Source organism: Rutidosis leptorrhynchoides, chromosome 3, assembly GCF_046630445.1.
Source record: "Rutidosis leptorrhynchoides isolate AG116_Rl617_1_P2 chromosome 3, CSIRO_AGI_Rlap_v1, whole genome shotgun sequence".
Classification (NCBI taxonomy): Eukaryota; Viridiplantae; Streptophyta; class Magnoliopsida; order Asterales; family Asteraceae; genus Rutidosis; species Rutidosis leptorrhynchoides.
The window spans coordinates 123074011-123094332 of NC_092335.1; the positions used below are offsets into that span (position 1 = coordinate 123074011).

At 32.6% G+C, this 20322-nt stretch overlaps 1 protein-coding gene across 1 annotated transcript in view; it reads right to left on the reverse strand.

Annotated features, from left to right (window-relative positions):
* Positions 1–2293: 2293 nt before the first annotated feature.
* The window catches only part of LOC139900346 (uncharacterized), a 54233-nt gene continuing 36204 nt past the window's right edge, over positions 2294–20322 (reverse strand). The window contains exons 2-3 of the mRNA XM_071883122.1: positions 4550–4635; positions 2294–4335 (exon numbers count right to left, since the gene is read on the reverse strand). Of these exons, the coding sequence (XP_071739223.1) occupies positions 2294–4335; positions 4550–4635 (2128 nt within the window). The remainder of the gene's footprint in view (positions 4336–4549; positions 4636–20322) is intronic.

The window sequence follows — 20322 nt, forward strand, 5'->3', positions numbered from 1 at the left end:
AAATTACATCGCTAGTCCCTAACTCTTAAAAATTATATGCTTCGTCCATGTGGTTTTAAGTCCAAACGGCGGTGGTCCATGTGGTTTTGGTTAAATTACGTCGCTAGTCCCTAACTCTTGATATTTATATGCTTCGTCCCTGTGGTTTTAAGTTCAAACGGCGGTGGTCCCTGTGATCTTGGTTAATTACGTCGCTAGTCTATAACTCTTAAAAATTAAATACTTGGTCCGTGTGATTTTAAGTCCAATCGGCGGTGGTCTTGATATGGGTTTCGAACCTTACAACTATCTATCTATACATTATACATATACATATACTGGATATACAGTAATCCAAATATTCGAATAAACTTCTGTAGGAAGTTGTATTTACTCGAATTACACTTCAGAAAATTCTCAGCCTGTTAGATCAGTTCAACCCATTTCCTTTTAAGCTACTTTTTTATTTCTTACTTAACAAATTTAAAATGAAACATATCCCACATTGGCCCAATAATACTTCAATGGGTCAGATGTTCACCTCTACTTACACATGTGATACGTGTCTTAAAATATCGTCTCATAATCGGTTCACAATACTTGCTGTGAACGCCTATGCTATTTGAATTTTGGGGAACCTAATTGTAAGATATGCGTTGTAATTTATTTGTTACGGCACACACCATAATAAGTTTGTCATTTCATTATTCAAAATGAATTTTAAATTTTGGTACTTAGAGATATCGAAAACTAATGGTTGTCAAGTTTGTAGAAGGACAACCTTTGAACCTAGATCAAATTGAGAAGCATTTAATTTTTAAGAGTTATGGACTAGCGACGTAAGTTAACCAATACCACATGGACCACCGTCGTTTGGACTTAAAACCACAGGGACAAAGCATATAAATTTCAAGAGTTAGGGACTAGCGACGTAATTTAACCAAGACCACAGGAACCACTGCCGTTTGAACTTAAAACCACAGGGACGAAGCATATAATTTTTAAGAGTTAAGGACTATCGACGTAATTTAATCAAGACCACAGGGACCATCAGTGTAATTAACTCCAACTTTTCCTCACTTGATCCCAACAGGTGTCACCGTTCACAAACTGGTTGTTCGATACTCGTGCTAACTGATGACCAACTATTCTTATGGTCGGTTAGCATATTAAATTTTGAGCACATGACACGTATGTGGGGCTGAACATCTAAAAGATAAGACGATCTTTCATAGATCTTGGATCATATGTATGTACGTACAGCTGGTGTTGGGCCTGTGAAATTATAGCAAGCAAGGAGAGTCAATAGGGAGAGGGAAAGAGAAAAAAGAACATGTTAAAAATATACGTAGTATTAATTTGCATTTATCTTGGGTTGTAGATTTTTATTATAATGCAATAAGGAGACAATTAGACCATTCCTAACCGTGGCGATGATATCACGGGCCGTTAGTCCAAAAAGTGCAATCTGACTGTGATTTGACAGTGTCATTTTCTGACATTTTTAACTGTTGCAGTTTTTCGTGTTAAATATTGGGTATGATGATGTGGTAAAATCTGATTAGAAATGAGGTGGGAAAAAATAAATTAATAATAATAGATATATATTTATTAAAAAGAAAAAATCATTGATTGGCCAAAAGAAACTGACGAATTTTTTTTTCATTACAAAACCGACTGACGCCCCTAACTGACGGAAACTGACGCCCCGTTAGAAAATGTCAGTTTCCGTCAGATTTGCAAAGAAGACTGACGGGGTTGATGTGACGCCACGATGGGAATGGTCTTATAAGGGAAGTTCATTTTTTTGAAAGAGTTCACAAAATCACATCCACTATGATAAATATTACAGTTTTTCTAATACTAGTATTCATTATGTTTGTAGAAACCATAAGCAATTTGGTCACATGACATGCTACAGTTGGAGGTGGCAATGTGTATGTTGTATAGCTGCCTATCAGGTCAAAATGGGTTTGGGTTAGGTGACAAGCCACTTTCTAGATTGTTCTGTGTTGAGGCATAATTTCTTTTTGTTCGTTCACTCAAAAGTAATTATGTGTCGATAAGGATTACCAAAACCAATAAATTATTACAATAATTTTCAAAAAATATAAGTAAAGCAATTTACAAGGTTGTATGTACGGCTGCTCTCAGCCGATTTGACCATGTACCATTTTAAGTAAAAAAAAAAAAAAGATTCATCGATCTGGGATAAAACACAGCCCAAACTGTTTGTTTTTCTATATCTGAATTTGGGACAAGACTTACCGAAAAATCACAAAATTGCAGTTGATATTTATGAAACTGGAGCATATCAAGCACATAATTGTAGATCGGACTGAGAAGTTTGAAGCTTTTTCAGTAAATCACTACATTGGATACTCACTTCTTCAGAAGTTTCTTGAGAGAAATTTGGTAAAAGCTCCAAAACATCAACATCATCAGAAGTTCGACAAACACAGGCCAAAATAGTTGTAGTCAACTTCGAGTCAAGCGCAATCCCCCTTTTAGCCATTTCATGAAGTAACTTATATATCTCATCTGTTTCACCCTTTTCACATAAAGCTTTCAATAAAGAATCATACACGTATTTATCTGGCTTGAAACCCGCCCTAGAAACCATTATTTTCAACACGTTCTTCGCCTCCTCCACTTGACCTAGTTTACAATACCTGTTTATCAATATGGAAAACGTGTGTACATCAGGATCCACACCCTTTTCACGCATCATCGATAGTAATTTATTTGTATAATCCATATTCCCTGCTTTAAAAGATGTATCGATTATGATATTAAATGACGTGACATCTGGCTTGCAATCCTCATTCTCCATATCTTGGAACAGCATTTTGGCTTGTTCTAAATTACTCTCTGTGCACAAAGCCAACATCAACGCGTTGTAGTCGCACACGGTTGGAGGTGGACCCCGGTTTTTTATCAGAACAAAAATCCCTTTTGCAATGTTAACCATACCTAATTTACAGAATCCATTAATCATGACACTGAAAGTGTACGAATTTGGACTCAGTTTCTGCTGAAGCATTTGCTTCCATAACATCATAGCCTTTTCAACTTCTTTGTTTATCAAGTGGGCATCTATAAGTAAATTATACGTTACCACATTACAATAAAGGTCATTATTAAGCATCTTTTGACGAATTTCTTCTGCTTCACTAATTCGATTTTCACTACAGAGATACCTGATAAGCAAATTATGTGTCTTAACATCTGGCTTCATGTCATTTTTGTCTATGAAGACGTTGTATAGTATCAATGCATCGTCAACCCTTTTCCAATCACATAACTCTTTAATTAAATTGTTGTAAAATGTTGTGGCGGCCTTTTTTCCCTTCTGAATCATTGTTTTTAATAACAGAAAACAATCATTCACAAATCCCTCCTTACATAACCCTAGGATTAAATGCATATATGTTACATTGTTAGGCTCTGTACCCCTTTGAATCATCAAATTGAATACATCGAGAGCTTTTTTAGCCTTCTTATTATGACAAAGCCCGTCAATTAAACCTGTATAAGTAAACACGTCTGGTAAAATCCCCTGTTCCATCATATCAGTTAAAATACCCATAGCTTCTTTGAACTTTCCTTCTTTAGAAAGACCATGAGCTAAAGAATTATATACCTCTATAGATGGAGAAATCTCCTTATTCCTCATATTATCAAAAAGCTCCTTCCCCGTCTCAACTTTTCCAATTCGGCAAAGATAATATATCAACGTATTATAACCAGCCAAACTGAGTGTACAACCTAACTCTTCCATTTCACTCTTCAAAGCTAAAGCTTCTTCATATCTACTTTTGTTGCAAAGCCATTTAATGAGGGTATGAGCAGTCACCTCATCAAGAGCAACCCCGTATGCAGACACTTGACGAAATAGCCCCACAGCATCGTCGATATTGTTCTTTAAACACATTCCATTCAACACTAGATTTACAAGATATGCGTTAACACTAAATCCGCTTTTCATGATTAATCCCATAACCGAAACAGCATACTCCGGATTCCGAAAATGAACCAAACTCTCTATCACAGCTCCATACGAAAGAAACCAAGGCCTTACCCCAATGCTAGTCATTCTTTTATAAACTTGCAATACTAAATCACACTTTCTATTTCTACCTAATACTTCCACAACAAAATTACATGTGTGAGTAGACGGAATCAAACCTAATACAGCAGAGCGCTCAAAAAGTGATACCGCATCTTCAAATTGGGGATTAGGTTTCACCAAAAGCTGTTTTAGTTCAAAATCTAGGTTATTTTCTGGTTTAGCTCGGCCAAAATCTAGCTTGTTTATCACTTGATTATCTGTATATTCAACATCTGTAGAGCAAGCTACCGAAGATGATGAAAATAAAGCAACGGCATCACTACGATTGTATCTAAATCGGTACTTGAATATACTATTTCTACTCATGATTTTCAAATGTAGCTACTAGTCATTTGTGTGCGTGTGTTGAATTAGGGTTTAGTGATGATGCTTAATCAAATAGTAAGCAACAAATTAAGTAAATACGCGTTTGATTAATGATGTGACGGTGGCGATTACCTGGCGGCGGTTGCACGACGGAAAATGTGGCCTGAATAGTGGTGAAGATTGTTGGCGGTGTACGGATTTGTGGAACAATGTGTGTTCTTTTTTTATAGGTTAGAAAAGTAAAACTTAAAAAGTCCTTCAAGTATATATAAAACTACATTTTTTATATTAGTGCATTTTATATTTTCAATAGACCTCCCTTATAAGAACAAAGTTGCATTTACTTCGATGCTAGAGGAGTTCTGACGACGTGTGGATTCGCTATGTATGTTATTGCTTGATTATTTAAGCGCGTTAACTGTATATATTGCGTTGTGTTGCAACAAATGTATTAAGTATTTTTATTTCTCCTCGAGATCTCGTTTTTGTAAGGTCATCGAGACGAGATGCCCATCTTTCGAGATTTCTCGGTCAACGGGGTCAAACTTGGTCAAAGCCACGATTTTTCAAATTTTCTGCTCATTTCTCGAATTTTCTCATAAAATCTCATATTTTTGTGAATTTTCTAACTCATTTCTTCGATTTACTTATAAAATCTCGTAAAAATGTATATAAATGTACATATATTTTTTATTTATATACATTTATATTATAAAAACTAAAAAGTCAACGTAAGCAACGCCCGAGATCTCCCCGAGATTTGTCGAGATGCCGAGATCTCTCCAAAAATGTTTAAACGAGATCTCTCCGAGATCCCAGATCTCCAATCTTGGTTGCAACAGTGCGCATTGACAAATGACGAAATTGCTGACGTCATGATGATGTTATCAAAAACTATTCATTCATGGTGGCTATTATATATATTGTTAATAATAATAATAATAATTCTCGAAAAGCACAGCCAGTTACGAAGGCCAGAGGCGAAGAGCATCCCATCTTTAGCAAAATCCTAGAGAGGGCCTTCCCTCCTAAGAAGCCGGCTACTTTCGCCAGAAGAGAGACAAAAAAGGAGACCCCTACTGTTGAAATACAAATTATATATACAAACATGAGTACAGTTATTAATAAGAGAAATGGAATGAACGCCCGTTTAGCAATGCACCTGACGCGCCCACTCCAGTCAAGAGCTCAATTAATTCGATCGTGGATCGTTAACAAGATTCGAACCCGAGTCTTCTATTTCATTGGGAACTCAATATTCACTGACCACTGGGATATGCCCAAATGGTTTATTATATTATTATCATATTATATTGTATATTATATATTATAAATATAAATTATAAATTATAACTATTTGCTTTTATAAGTATATATTAGAATTTTTATAATCATATTTAAAAGGAAGAAGCTATATTTTTATATGTAAAAAATAGTTTTCTATGTTATTTACAAATTCCTTAATAACTACTCCGTGTATCTCAATTCTTATGCATAACAATATATTGTACGCATTTGTGTTTGCAGAAATTGTTTATTTGTACTTTGGTTTTTATTTTTATAATTTATTTATATGCAGATACGTACATTTTACGTCAATAAATGTAAAGATGAATATTAGTACATATACGTTTTTTAGAACGAATAAAGGCATACATTTTAGGTTACCCAATATCGAAGTGGAATATAATGTCACAGATGTTAAATTAGGATATGTCATATTACTGCTTGAATGAATCGGTACATAAAACATAGATTTAAATAGGGTAAAACCCTAACAATACAAGGTGGGCTAAACCCAACAATTAAACATATATGGGCTAATATAATGGCTAACAACATAGTAATATAAAGAATAAGATGTAGTTTGCTCTAAAGTTTGTTAAATTAATATTGCAGACTTCATAGTTTTGAAAACTCACATTTTTCAAAGTTATATATAATAATACGGAATAACATGTTAAAGTTAGTCATTTAAGCTATCATGTTGTTTATCTATTTTTTCGAACAATTGTTATGTTGTTTATTGATGTCTCGTCGAAAACAATTCCAGAATCTGTCACTCCCAGCTATTAATTGTTCATCATGCTATTTCCTTAAATCAGTATATTCAATACACAAAACCCAAATATTTGTATTTTACTCAAATTGCTCGTTTGCTCATATATATTTATATTAGTTTTGAGGGTCAAATTACTATGGACAGAGGCGGAGCTTATTAGGGGCAGGAGGGGGCCCTCGCCCCTCCAAAAGTTTCAGTAAGTAATGGTATTTTGTAGCCCTTTGAGTTACGGACGTTTGGACTTTTGAATCAACTAAATCGGAGTCCGTATGAAGAAGATATGACGAAAATGGTGAAGGCGCGCAGATTTTGTTTTCATCAACAATCTACTTTATTCTCTCATATATCACTTGTCATTTTTACCTTGAAATCAATTCTAAAGCTAAAGTTTAAGAAGTTAACTTAGATAACGTACAATTAGAATCGGTATTGTCACCTAAAATGCGTATAAAATATGCGATTTTGTCCACTAAAGTTAGCGTTTTTTCTTGCTAAAAACATATCACACATTAGACAAAATTTGGCCCCTCCAACCGCAATGTTCAAGCTCCGCCACTGACTATGGATGAACTCAATACACATAAAAGTATAGAAAAGGTTGTTAAATATTTTAGAAAAAATCTTGGATGGGCCATGGTCTACCCCAACTCAAATGTGGTTGTGTCCTTGATTGTAGCCTTAAGACTCAAGCACCATGATGGTTTCCAGTGGTTTCCAGCCTAATCTTTCTAGATGTTCAAAGTAAGACATCTTTGAACAACTCATGAAGAAGAAGCAAACTTGAACACGATGACGGCCGCCAACTTCCGCCAACCTTCCTCGTTCACACCTATCTACCGCTATAAGATCTTAGCTATAAATAGAGGTGCAAACCTCAGTTGTAAATCATCCCAAATCACTCAGAGAAGTGTAATCACAACCTAGAGAGTGTGTGAGTTTGAGATTTTTTTTTTTTAGAGTTTTGTAATACTCGTGTAATCTATTCTTGTGAGTAATAGAGTTATTTTTCTTTCAAATTTGTATCTCCCAACATCCAGGCGATCCTCTCTTCCCAACAAGTGATATCAAGAGCTTGGTTAGAGACGTTGGTTGAGTTTTTGGGTCTTCTGAAGTTTCCTCAAAATCCAATTTTGAGTGTACCATTGGATTCGTCTCGTCGAACCGAGTCCAACGCAAAAAACGGTGACTTAAACAAAGTTATAACGAGCCCAGAAAATGCGGTCAAAGTTTGATCAACTCGCCGGAATCTCGCCAGAGAAGACGACCGGTGCCGGAATTTTCGCCGGAGAAGAAAGTCCTGTAGCAATTAACTGTAGCAGTCCTGTAGCAATTCACTATAGCAGCTGGCGGCACTGTAGCAAGTTCCTGTAGCAGTACTGTAGCACGTACTGTAGCAGTACTGTAGCAATTCTGAAATTTTACAATTTGGTCCCTGAAATTTTCAGAATTTCATTTTTGGTCCCTGAAGTTTATAACAAATTATAATTTTGCCCCGTAAGTGAAATTTGAGCCGCGAAGTGTCTATTCCACCATTTTCAACCGTTCCGGACGTAACGGTGATATCTGTTTTCTAAAATTCAACCCCGTTAGTGTTGAAAAATCAATTGTAAGGTGATAATGTCCACAGAAGAGTCAACATCATCTTCTGGAGCTATGATTATGCTCACAACCACAAACTACACGCTGTGGAAACCTCGGATATAAGATCTCCTCAGCTGTAAAGATTTGTTCGATCCTATTGAATTGAAGGGTATAAACCCTGATTCCGCCAAAGAGATAGATTGGAAGAAATCAAACCGAAAAACTATTGGTCAGATCCGTTAATGGATTGATCATAGTGTCTTCCACCATGTTGCACAAGAGACAGACGCATATGCCCTCTGAAAAAAGTTGGAGGACATGTACCAGGCCAAGACTGCTCGGAATAAAGCCTTGTTGATGAGGCGTTTAGTCAACATGAATCTCAAAAGTGGAACTTCAGTTGCCGAGCATACCAGTGAGTTTCAGAGCTTGGTCAACCAGTTATCGTCTGTAGAGATGCCTCTTGGCGATGAAGTTCAGGCGCTATTGCTACTTAGTTCTCTTCCCGATAGCTGGGAAACGCTGGTCGTAACACTCAGCAACTCAGCTCCGAATGGCAAACTTACCATGTCAATGGTCAAGGATGCCCTATTCAGTGAAGAGGCAAGGAGAAAGGACATGGGCACAGATCAGACCCATGCCTTTGTCACAGAGAATCGGGGGAGACAGCGAATGAGTAGCAAAAATAAATGTAGAGGCAGAAGCAAGAGTAGGGGCAGGTCAGCTGATGGCAGAAAACCAACATATAAATGCCATCATTGTGGATTAGAGGGACATATGAAGAAGAACTGTTATAGATTGAAACAGAGGAACAAGGTCAAAGCAGTTCACAGCCGAAGAATAAGAGTGGAGAAACATTAGTGACTATCTCTGGTGAGGTAGCTTATTGTTCAACCCATGATGAGACATGCCTTCACGTCTCACGAGAAGACACAGAATGGGTGGTAGATACTGCAGCTTCCTACCACGTGACTCCATATGTGACGACCCGTCCAAATCCATCTGGACGAACACGTCATTCATTGATTTCATTGCGAGATATTTGACCTCTATATGATACGTTTTGTAAACATTGCATTCTTTTCAAAAGGTACATAATAAATGAATATCAATTTCTAAGGTTTTTAACGTTTGATGATTTCTACATATAGACAATCACCATAAATAATAGTTTACCATAATACATCCGTTAACAATGAAGTCAAAATAAGATACACGGTGATGATTTTGTGAATGCAAAGTTTTCTTGAATAAAGCATGTATGACTCCATGCACATAGCTTGTATCACATATAAGCAAACAGCGGAAGACTTCTAGAAACCTGAGAATAAACATGCTTAAAAGTGTCAACACAAAGGTTGGTGAGTTCATAGTTTTAATGTTACGCATAATCTGTATATAAAGGTGGATCACAAGATTTCAGTTGTTTCATCCGAAACGTTTATCAAAATATTCTATGAAATTGAGCACCCTGGTAACTAAACTTAACGTATATATAATTTATACCCTTTGTAAAATCATCTTAATAATACACGCAAACCAACGTGTACGCTTCTCAAATAGCATACGTCCGTTAAAAGCTAGTGCTCTAGCTCGGACGGGGATATCAAGCCCTATGGATCCATATACTACTACTCGCGCCCACATGTTCTTATAACTGGCAGTTACTAGTTACCAAAGCTAAGGGATTTTCGGTTCAAACTCAGTGTAGAATTTAGTATGTACTTGTATCCATTGTGTTTAAAATAAACTGCATGTATTCTCAGCTCAAAAATATAGATTGCAAAAGCAATTAAAAAGGGTGCAAATGAAACTCACCTTAGCAGCATATAAAGTCGTTCACCAAAATGTGACCGAACCTCGGATTACCAAATAACCGTAGATCTCAACCTAGAGAACATATGTTGGTCAATAAATGTCTATCAAGCTAGGTCAGGTCATAGTGTATCACAATCCTAATGCTCGAGATCGACATACAAAAGTTATCCAAAGTCGTTTCAAAAAGTCAATTTTGACAATAGTTTAACAAAACGAAACGTGCCTTATATAAGGATTCATTTACTCGGTTGGTAATATTCAAAAATCCAATTTATCAATCTTACAAACAAGTTGTTTAAATATTAATTGCAGATTCAAAAGCAATTCCAATTAACGTCAATCATAATTCAGTTGATCATATCTTTTGATTCGTTCACCGAAATTACGCGATTTCTAAATGAAAAGTTATTGATTTTTCGCCAGCTTTCCAAAAACATGCATATCATATACCTTTTATCAGTAATATATGTATTTAATTCGTGATTCATCATAAACTGTTTAACGACGAAATTTAGCATACAAGCATGCATAAACATATATACTCGAGCACTAGACATGGATACATTATTAATATATAAAAGATAAGATATGAGTGCTTACGTATCAATATTGAGATTCAATATTGTAGGAAAGTACGTAGACGTAACAGAGATGATAAACACTAGTTTGACTCACGAGCAAAACTCTCAAATCATACCCATAACCTCCATGGCTATAACCCATAATTTCCTTAGCTTTATCCCGCTCGAAAACCCATTTTGAAATTGTTTGGCCATAACCTCGTAGTAATATTTTATGTAAAATACTAATAATAACGGTAACGATATCTGATAATACTAATACTAATAATAATAAGATTAATATTATTAATCTTAATAATAATAATAATAATAATAATAATAATAATAATAATAATAATAATAATACAGAGAGAGTAGATGGAAAGATATATGTTCGATCAAAACAGAAAACGAATGAATTTATAGGACCTGGCCTGAAAAAGTACCCCATGCGATCGCATGGGGTTTGCACTAGTTTACCATGCGATCGCATGGCTGAAAAATCCAGCTCACATCTGTTTTGTCCTACGCTTGTCGACATATTTATTAATTATATTTATAATATATAATTTATATAATTAATTATATATTATATTAAATTCACGTGCATAGTTAACTTGTAATTTTTGTTCCGATAAGACTTACGTCATCACGCGACTTATGTCCCGGTTCCTGTTTTTCGAGTGTCCCTTCGTATGCTGTGAAAACTTGTAATTTACATTTTGGGACACGTACTTTTGTCAAAATATAGCCTTAAATTATCCCTAAATTATATCACTCGAAATATAATTTATACATTTGAGTGTTTTGGTCATTTACTTCTTTAAATCATCGTCTCGCTATTTGTTAATATATATTTAATATCAAATCGTTTTTAAGATTAAATTAATATTTTATTTTATCGCCTTGTAAAATATATATATATACATTTTCATTTTGAAATAGTATTTTACTGTAGCAAAGTTACTGCAGCAAATTTTTTTACTGTAGCAAATAGTGATTTTCAAAAACACTATAGCATTTTTAGGTACAGTAGCAATTCGAAAATACTGTAGCAAATTAGTGTTTTATTTGTTCATCTTAAACGTTTTAGTTCACTTATCTAAATATCAATCGAATTAACAAACGAATGTTACTATCATTTACTAAATAACTTGTAATCATATATATATATATATATATATATATATATATATATATATATATATATATATATATATATATATATATATATGTATATATATGCACATTAAGTTATATATATATTGTTCGTGAATCGTTGAGAACAGTCAAAGAATAATTGATTATATGAATATAGTTCCAAAACTTTCGTGACTCAACATTACAGACTTTGCTTATCGTGTCAGAAACGTTAATCATACAAAGATTAAGTTTAAATTTGGTCAGAAATTTCCGGGTCATCACACTATACAAGGAATACTTCACAACAAACAAAGCTGGAGACTTTGGAGCTGTGAAGATGGGAAATTCCAGTTCCGCTGAGATTGTCGGAATTGGTGATGTTAAGATAAAGACAAGTTCTAGGAGCACAATCACTTTGAAGGATGTCCGCCATGTGCCAGATCTTCGACTGAATTTACTTTCTGGGGTAGCTCTCGACAAACAGGGCTATGATAGTCATTTCAGTAGAGGCACATGGAAATTGTCAAGAGGCTCTATGATAGTCGCTCTAGGACACATTTGTGGCACACTATACAAAACTCATGTGAAGATCTGCACAGACAGCCTTAATGTTGCAGAAAAGGAGGCTTCACAAAATTTATGGCACCAGAGACTCGGTCACATGAGTGAGAAAGGGTTGTCTACCCTAATAAAGAAGAAGCTTATCAATGTAGACAAGGACACTGCACTAGATCCTTGCAATCATTGTCTGTTTGGTAAGCAGCATAGAGTCTCGTTTAATTCCTCTTCAACGAAAAAATCAGAGTTACTCAGTCTGGTACACTCTGATGTTTGCGGTCCCTTAAAGGTTGAATTAATTGGCGGCAATCGATACTTTCTGACGTTTATCGATGATGCTTCTCGAAATGTGTGGGTATATTTCTTGTGGACGAAGGACCAGGTGTTTGATTACTTTAAACAGTTTCATGTCATGGTAGAACGTGAGATAGGAAAGAAGTTAAAGTGTCTTCGATCCGACAACGGCGGTGAATACTCTTTCAGGCAGTTCGATGCCTATTGCAGATCATATGGCATCCGACATGAGAAGACAGTTTCACGTACCCCTCAACACAATGGTATAGCAGAAAGAATGAATCGAACAATCATGGAACGTGTTTGGAGCATGCTCAGTATGGCTAAGCTGCCAAAGCCATTCTGGGGAGAAGAATTCAAAGCCGCATGTTACTTGATCAACCGATCTCCATCAGTACCACTGAATTTTGAAGTTCCAGAGAAACTTTGGTCTGGAAAGGATCCATCATACTCTCACTTAAGAGTATTTGGATGTTTGGCGTACACACATGTATCCAAGGAGCTCAGGCAGAAGCTGGATGCAAGGACCACTCCATGCATATTCATAGGCTATGGAGATGAAGAATTTGGATACAGATTATGGGATCCAAAGGAGAAAAAGGTGATCAGAAGTAGGGATGTGGTGTTCCATGAAAGTCAGACAATAGAAGATATTGAAAAGCCCACAATATCTCAGAAGACAAATGTTGCTGCTCAGGTGCCAGAGGCAACAACGGAATCATTAATGAGAAATGAATTTTCAGTGCAAGAAGAAATGCCAGAAGTAGAAGATAATGAGGAAAATGATGGTGCTGAGCAGGGGGAGCCACAACCCCATCTGCCAGACGTTCCAGCACCATCACAAGGTCAAGATGATGGTGGATCTCCTCAGAATGTTCCAGAAGTTCGTAGATCTGAACGAGGTCGGATTCCATCGAGTAGATATCCAGAATCCGAGTACCTTCTACTTACTGAAGATGGAGAACCAGAGAGTTTTTCATGAAGAAGTATCTCATAAGGACTATAACGACCCGTCCTAATCCACCTGGACGAATACATTACATTTGGTTACATCGCGAGGTGCTTGACCTCTATATGATACATTTTACAAACATCGCATTCATTTTTAAAAGACAAATTTCCATTTACATCAAAAGTTGACAGCATGCATACCATTTCATAATATATCCAACTATAATTGACTTAATATTAATCTTGATGAACTCAACAACTCGAATGCAACGTCTTTTGAAATATGTTATGAATGACTCCAAGTAATATCTCTAAAGTTAGCAAATGCACAGCGGAAGATTTCTTTCATACCTGAGAATAAACATGCTTTAAAGTGTCAACCAAAAGGTTGGTGAGTTCATTAGTTTAACATAAATAATCGTTTCCATCATTTTAATAGACCACAAGATTTTAATTCCTCATAAATATACGTCCCATGCATAGAGACAAAAATAATCATTCATATGGTGAACACCTGGTAACCGACATTAACAAGATGCATATAAGAATATCCCCTATCATTCTAGAAAATCCTTCGGACATGATAAAAACAACATCGAAGTACTAAAGCATCCGGTACTTTGGATGGGGTTCGTTAGGCCTAATAGATCTATCTTTAGGATTCGCGTCAATTAGTAGATCGGTTTACTAATTCTTAGGTTACCAAGCAAAAGGGGCATATTTGGCTTCGATCATTCACCCATATAATGTTGTTTAAATTACTTTTGTCTATTTCGTAAAACATTTATAAAAATTGTGCATGTATTCTCAGCCCAAAAATGTAAAGGGTAAAAAGGCAAATGAAACTCCTCATCCTGTATTTTGTAGTAAAAACACATAGAACGACATTGAACAAGTATAGGGTTAGCCTCAGATTCATGAACCTATATCATTTGTATATTTATCAATACTCATAATCGTAATCGAATAAGTTTATATATATATAACTTATTAATTATATCATTTTTATGTTAATAATATATTTAGGTTTCATATATTCGTTTTATATATGTAAAAAAAAATACTTTGTTATGTTGTATGTGTTAAATGTTAAATATATTTATGTATATATATTTCATTTGTTTATCAAACCGTAGTTCTAATTATACTAAGTTAATATTAGTAAAGATAAAAATAATGATAATAATGTTAATAATATACTTATGTTAATAATAATAGTTCTAATATATATATATATAAAATGATAATAATACTAATATTTATGAAAGTACTAATAAATCGTATCATTTTTATAAAAAATTTTCCAATGTTAAACATAATCATAATATTTATAATAATACTAAAGTTGTACGATTAATAATATTAATATTACTTATACCAATACAAATGATAATATTAGTAATATTATTACTTAATAATAATACTAGTGATAATGATAATAATAGTAGTGTCATAACCCGACCTTAACCATAAGGACGAATACAATAACATATGATTTCATCGCGAGGTATTGACCTCTATATGCGACATTTTTCAAAAACTGCATTCGTTTTTACAATACAAACCATAGCTTTTATTACAAATATAAGGTTTGAACAACTTAATAATGATTATCGTTTAGCGATAATCTTAGACTTACAAACTTTACATGTGATAATAACAATACGACCTCCAACATATTTCACATTACAAATCCTCCGATATGCAGTTTTATTTTTGACACAAATATGCATACTCAAGATCTTGCTTAAATTCAACATGTTGCAGCGGAAGCTTTTAGTTATCACCTGAGAATAAACATGCTTAAAACGTCAACATAAAGTTGGTGAGATATAGGTTTAATGCCGGCAGCGTTATAAATATAGACCACAAGATTTCATATATAAACGTTTTAATAAAAATATTCTAAGTTGTTGAGCACTTGATAACCATACTTAACATTTAATCAACGTCGCATATTCCCTTTATTATGAAATCTTACTACACCGTACCAAGTGTAGTTACCGAAACGAAGTACTGTGCAACCATTGAATACTGGTCGTCCAGTCCGGTTGGGGTTGTCAGGCCCGATAGATCTATCAACAGGATTCGCGTTTACAATACCTCATGTAAATAATAGTTACCAAGTTACAGGGAAGTATGGCAGTGGTACAACTCAACGTAGAATATATATTTTTAATCACTTGTGGCCATAACGTAAATCATAAAATGCATGTATTCTCATCCCGAAATATTTAGAGTTTAAAAGTGGGACTATATACTCACCTTTTTCCTTGAAGGTATTTAACTCGACTTGGTCGCCGATAGATATCACGAACCTAACCATATATATATAATATATCAACATATTTTATTTTCAAGTAATCGTTACATATATATATATACTTGTAATACTTTTAATATTTTCTTAGTCCGTAGTTAGCAGTCTGTTGTTAATGGTCCACAATTAGTTACTCAATAAAATAAATAAAGACCCCATCGTATTCGTATTGATCAGAATTAATCTTGACCCATGGTACCATGTTGTCAAATGACGTGTTGCGTACATAAAGTACCGTGTTGTCAGATGACGTGTTGCGTACAATCATGAGGTCTTATGATTAATCTTCTCGTGTTGTTTACGGGTGGTCCTGGAATATATAAAATCAAATCATAAGTAAATATATATTAAATATTATGTTAATTAGCCAAGATATGATTAATCCGATTTTGTCATAATATGATATATTACAGGTTTTGAAGTGTTTTAAAAATCAAATTAGAAGGATCTATTTAGTTTGCGAACAGGCTTGAAATCATTCAAACTATGTTCTTGTTGTTAAAAATTTTATAACACAAAATAAGATAGCTATATAAATATGAATCGAATAAGATTATGAATAAGGTTACTACCTCAAGTTACTTGGATAAAGCTACTGGAAAAGATAGAAAATAATCTTGATCAAACTTTCTTATGATGATTATAGGTTGTTCATGAAGCTAGTTCTTCATGAGTATTTGCTGAGATTGTGAAGAACACTTAGAGTTCCTAAGAGTGTGTTTTTTTTTTGTTAGAGAAAGATGGTTGTAAGAATGAAATGAAAAACCAAGGTGATGGTGATACTTATAGGACAGTCTGGTTGTTGAGGGAACAAGGACAAATTATTGTGTTGAATTTTTGAGTAATAATGTATGCTAGCTTACAAATAAGATTCCCTCTTATCTAGGGCAGATCTAAAGCTGATAAGGATATTGATTTGATGTGTATTTACTAATAGTAAATACGTATGGATGATGGGTATGATACGGTAAAAGAAGCTCAAAATCGGGCTTTTATTTTGGGTCCAACCGGGCCAAAAATAAAATTTTAAGACATTTTTAATAAAGCAATGTTAGCTCGACCCCAGCCAAGGGCTCTGCCCCTTGGACCCCGCCAGGGGTTGCCACCCCTTGGACCCCGCTTATCGGGGGCGCTACCCCCGAACCCCCGTCATAATCAAGATAAGTTCAAACAAGTGTGCACTCCACACTTCCCCAAACTTGTTCGATATTTATCAAGATTATTTTGGTTACAAATTAATCCCATTACACTTAAATCATATTGGTGACATAAATCACAACACATTATAGATTGTAAGTATATATGTCAAAGAACGTTACATATAGTTATCGTTTTGAAAACTTAAGTTAGTGGACTCAAAGTATACTTATAACTCATTGTTGTTAGTTCACAATGAAATGTTAAACCATCCTTAAATCATGTTAAATATGTATAGATATGTACATATACATAATCGTATAATTATCGTGTGTTATATAGTTCGTGATATCATCGGTCAAATTGGACGGTCAAACGTTGTGTAAAACTCTTTTCAAAAATATAAGTCTCGACAGTTTGGATTGCTTATCATGTTGGTAAGGTTTAATTTATGTAAATATTAATCTCATAAGTATAGAACGATCGGAAAATTCCGGGTCGTTACAAGTAGCCATAATTATAATTTTTAATTATGTTAGTAATATTAAGTGATAACTTTTATTAGTAATAATGATAATAATAATAATAATAATAATAATAATAATAATAATAATAATAATAATAATAATAATAATAACTAATATTACAATAATATTAACAATAATAATAACACCTATAATAATAATAATGATAATATTTATAATACTAATAATAACTATAATACAAGTAAAAATAACACTAATTAATAACAATGATAGCCATAATAATAACAACAATAATTATAATTATAAACATAATAATAATAATAATAATAATAATAATAATAATAATAATAATAATAATAATAATAATAATAATAATAATAATAATAATAATAATAATAATAAATGAGAGTAACTACCTCATAAGCCTTTCCTAAAAAAAATGGCTGCTGCAAGACTCAAACCCGATACCTCTCGATACCCCCAACACTCTCTAAACCATCTAGTCTAATCTATCTTTCTGATTTATACCCGTATATATATATATATATATATATTTGTTTCTTATTTCATTCAACTTCTCCAACTCAGTAATTCTAGCAGAGAGTTTAAAAGCAAATAAAAAAACGATTTTTGTAGTTTTTAATAAACACTTGTAAAGAACCATAAAATTTGAAAGGGTGTTATTAATTAACAAACAAAAAAAAAATAAAGAACCGTCGCTGCTGCTGTAGGTTTAAAAAAAATCGAATTTTGATTTTTATGATGTTTTAAAAAATTGTTATAACACGAAAAGGATTCTAAATCGTTCGTGTAAACTTTCTGAATCATTAATTTAATGTATAACATCAGAACAACCGCGAATTTCTTGATGAACACATATTTTGACTTTTTAGTAAAATACCTTTGACTTTCAAAATTCGTACTTGATATTAGGAATTGGGGTATGAAACTTTACAGATAGTTTGTTTAAAAGATTCCTAACACAACTGCAATATTAGATTTTTACATTTCGTTAGGATTCTAGCTTTTGGAAATTTGATTTTAAAACAGAGGTACGAGCAGAAAAAAGAAAAAAATAAAAATAAAATAAATATGTATATGTTTTTCTTCAACTCGCAGCTGGTATACAAAGTGAATGATTTTCAACAACTTGAGATGATTACTTGTTATTTAGTGGGGATAGTTATCGACAATTAATCACGGGATGTCAAGAACACAAAATAAAAAAAATATAAAAACACTGAAAGGGAAATTAAATACGCGTAATCTGTGTCTGTGTCTATATATATAATGTTTCATAATATTAATTAATAAACATATTAAATATAATAATAACTAATAGATTCATTAAATATAATAATATGTTAATATTATTAATAACAATAATAATAATAACTATAATCATAACAATGATTTTTAATGTTAAAAAAATAATAATATTAATAATAATAGTATTAATACTAATTATTATTTTAATCATTCTTAACATTTATATTTAAAATCTTTATTTTAAAACTATAGTCTTTTAATTATAATTAAAACAATGATAATATTAATAATACCAATATTAATGTTAATACCAATAATAAAATGATGTAATGATAATATTTTTAATACAACTGTATTCTACTTGTAATTAAATTTAATGTATTTGTATTTCATATATATATATATATATATATACATATATATATATGTATATATATATATGTATATATATATATATATATATATATATATATATATATATGTATATATACATTAAATTTAATGTATTTGTATTTCATATATATATATATATATATATATATATACATATATATATATACATATATATATATATATATACATATATATATATATATATATACATATATATATATATATATATATTAACTATTTAATATACATTTCATAATAACTTATATTGAATTTTATACATTCTAATATATTACAATATACAATCAACAATTATGTATAGTATCATATATATATTTATGTACATATACATATATATATATATATATATATATATATATATATATATTAACTATTATATATGAAATTATGTTTTTTTAAAATATTGAGTAAGTAACTATACTAACTATGTATAAATTAATTCAAAATATACATTTAATATTTTGTTAACGTTGATAAATTATATTTGAAACCGTTTATATTTAATATACTCTATGTATTCAAAATAACAAATTTTAATTAGTTAAAGTTATCTTTCATAGCAACTAAATTACATAATAGGTCGTTAATATATTTAATATAATTATTTATTTATTTTTGTACATTTCTGTTTACAATCATAGGTTCGTGAATAGTCGAGAGCAGTCAAAGGTCAATTGAATATATGAACATCGTTTCAAAATTTTCTAGACTCAACATTACATACTTTGCTTATCATATCGAAATCATATAAAGATTAAGTTTGAATTTGGTCGGAAATTTCCGGGTCGTCACAGTACCTACCCGTTAAAGAAATTTCGTCCCGAAATTTGAGTGGAGTTGTCATGGTTAACAATAAGTATGTTTTTTATGATGTATACGAGCTGTAATTTAGAGTTTTATCATCAGTGAGTAATATGGATAAAACAGTTCATTTATATGAAGGGTACGAGTGAAGCTATCACAGGAAAATGATATGAGTAAATGCAGGTTTGTCTTAACTGATGACGTAGTCACGGTTGAATTTAGAAAAATAAGGTTCATCTTAACTTTTGACGTAGTCACTGTTGAATTCCGAAATTCAAGGAATTTAAGAGAGAATCTTTGAAATCTGAATAAGATTTGATTCTTCGGTGAATAAGGAAATTAAGATCTCTTTAATTAAATGCGATGATCTGCCTCGATTACTCCGTATGACATTTCTATTATAAATTTACCTTTTCCGTTCCATTAGTTTTTACCACTTCTATACTCAATTCCCAAATTTAAAAGATTGTGAAAATGCTTAATCCAGTTCTGATCCTTGTCCTTATCCTTAC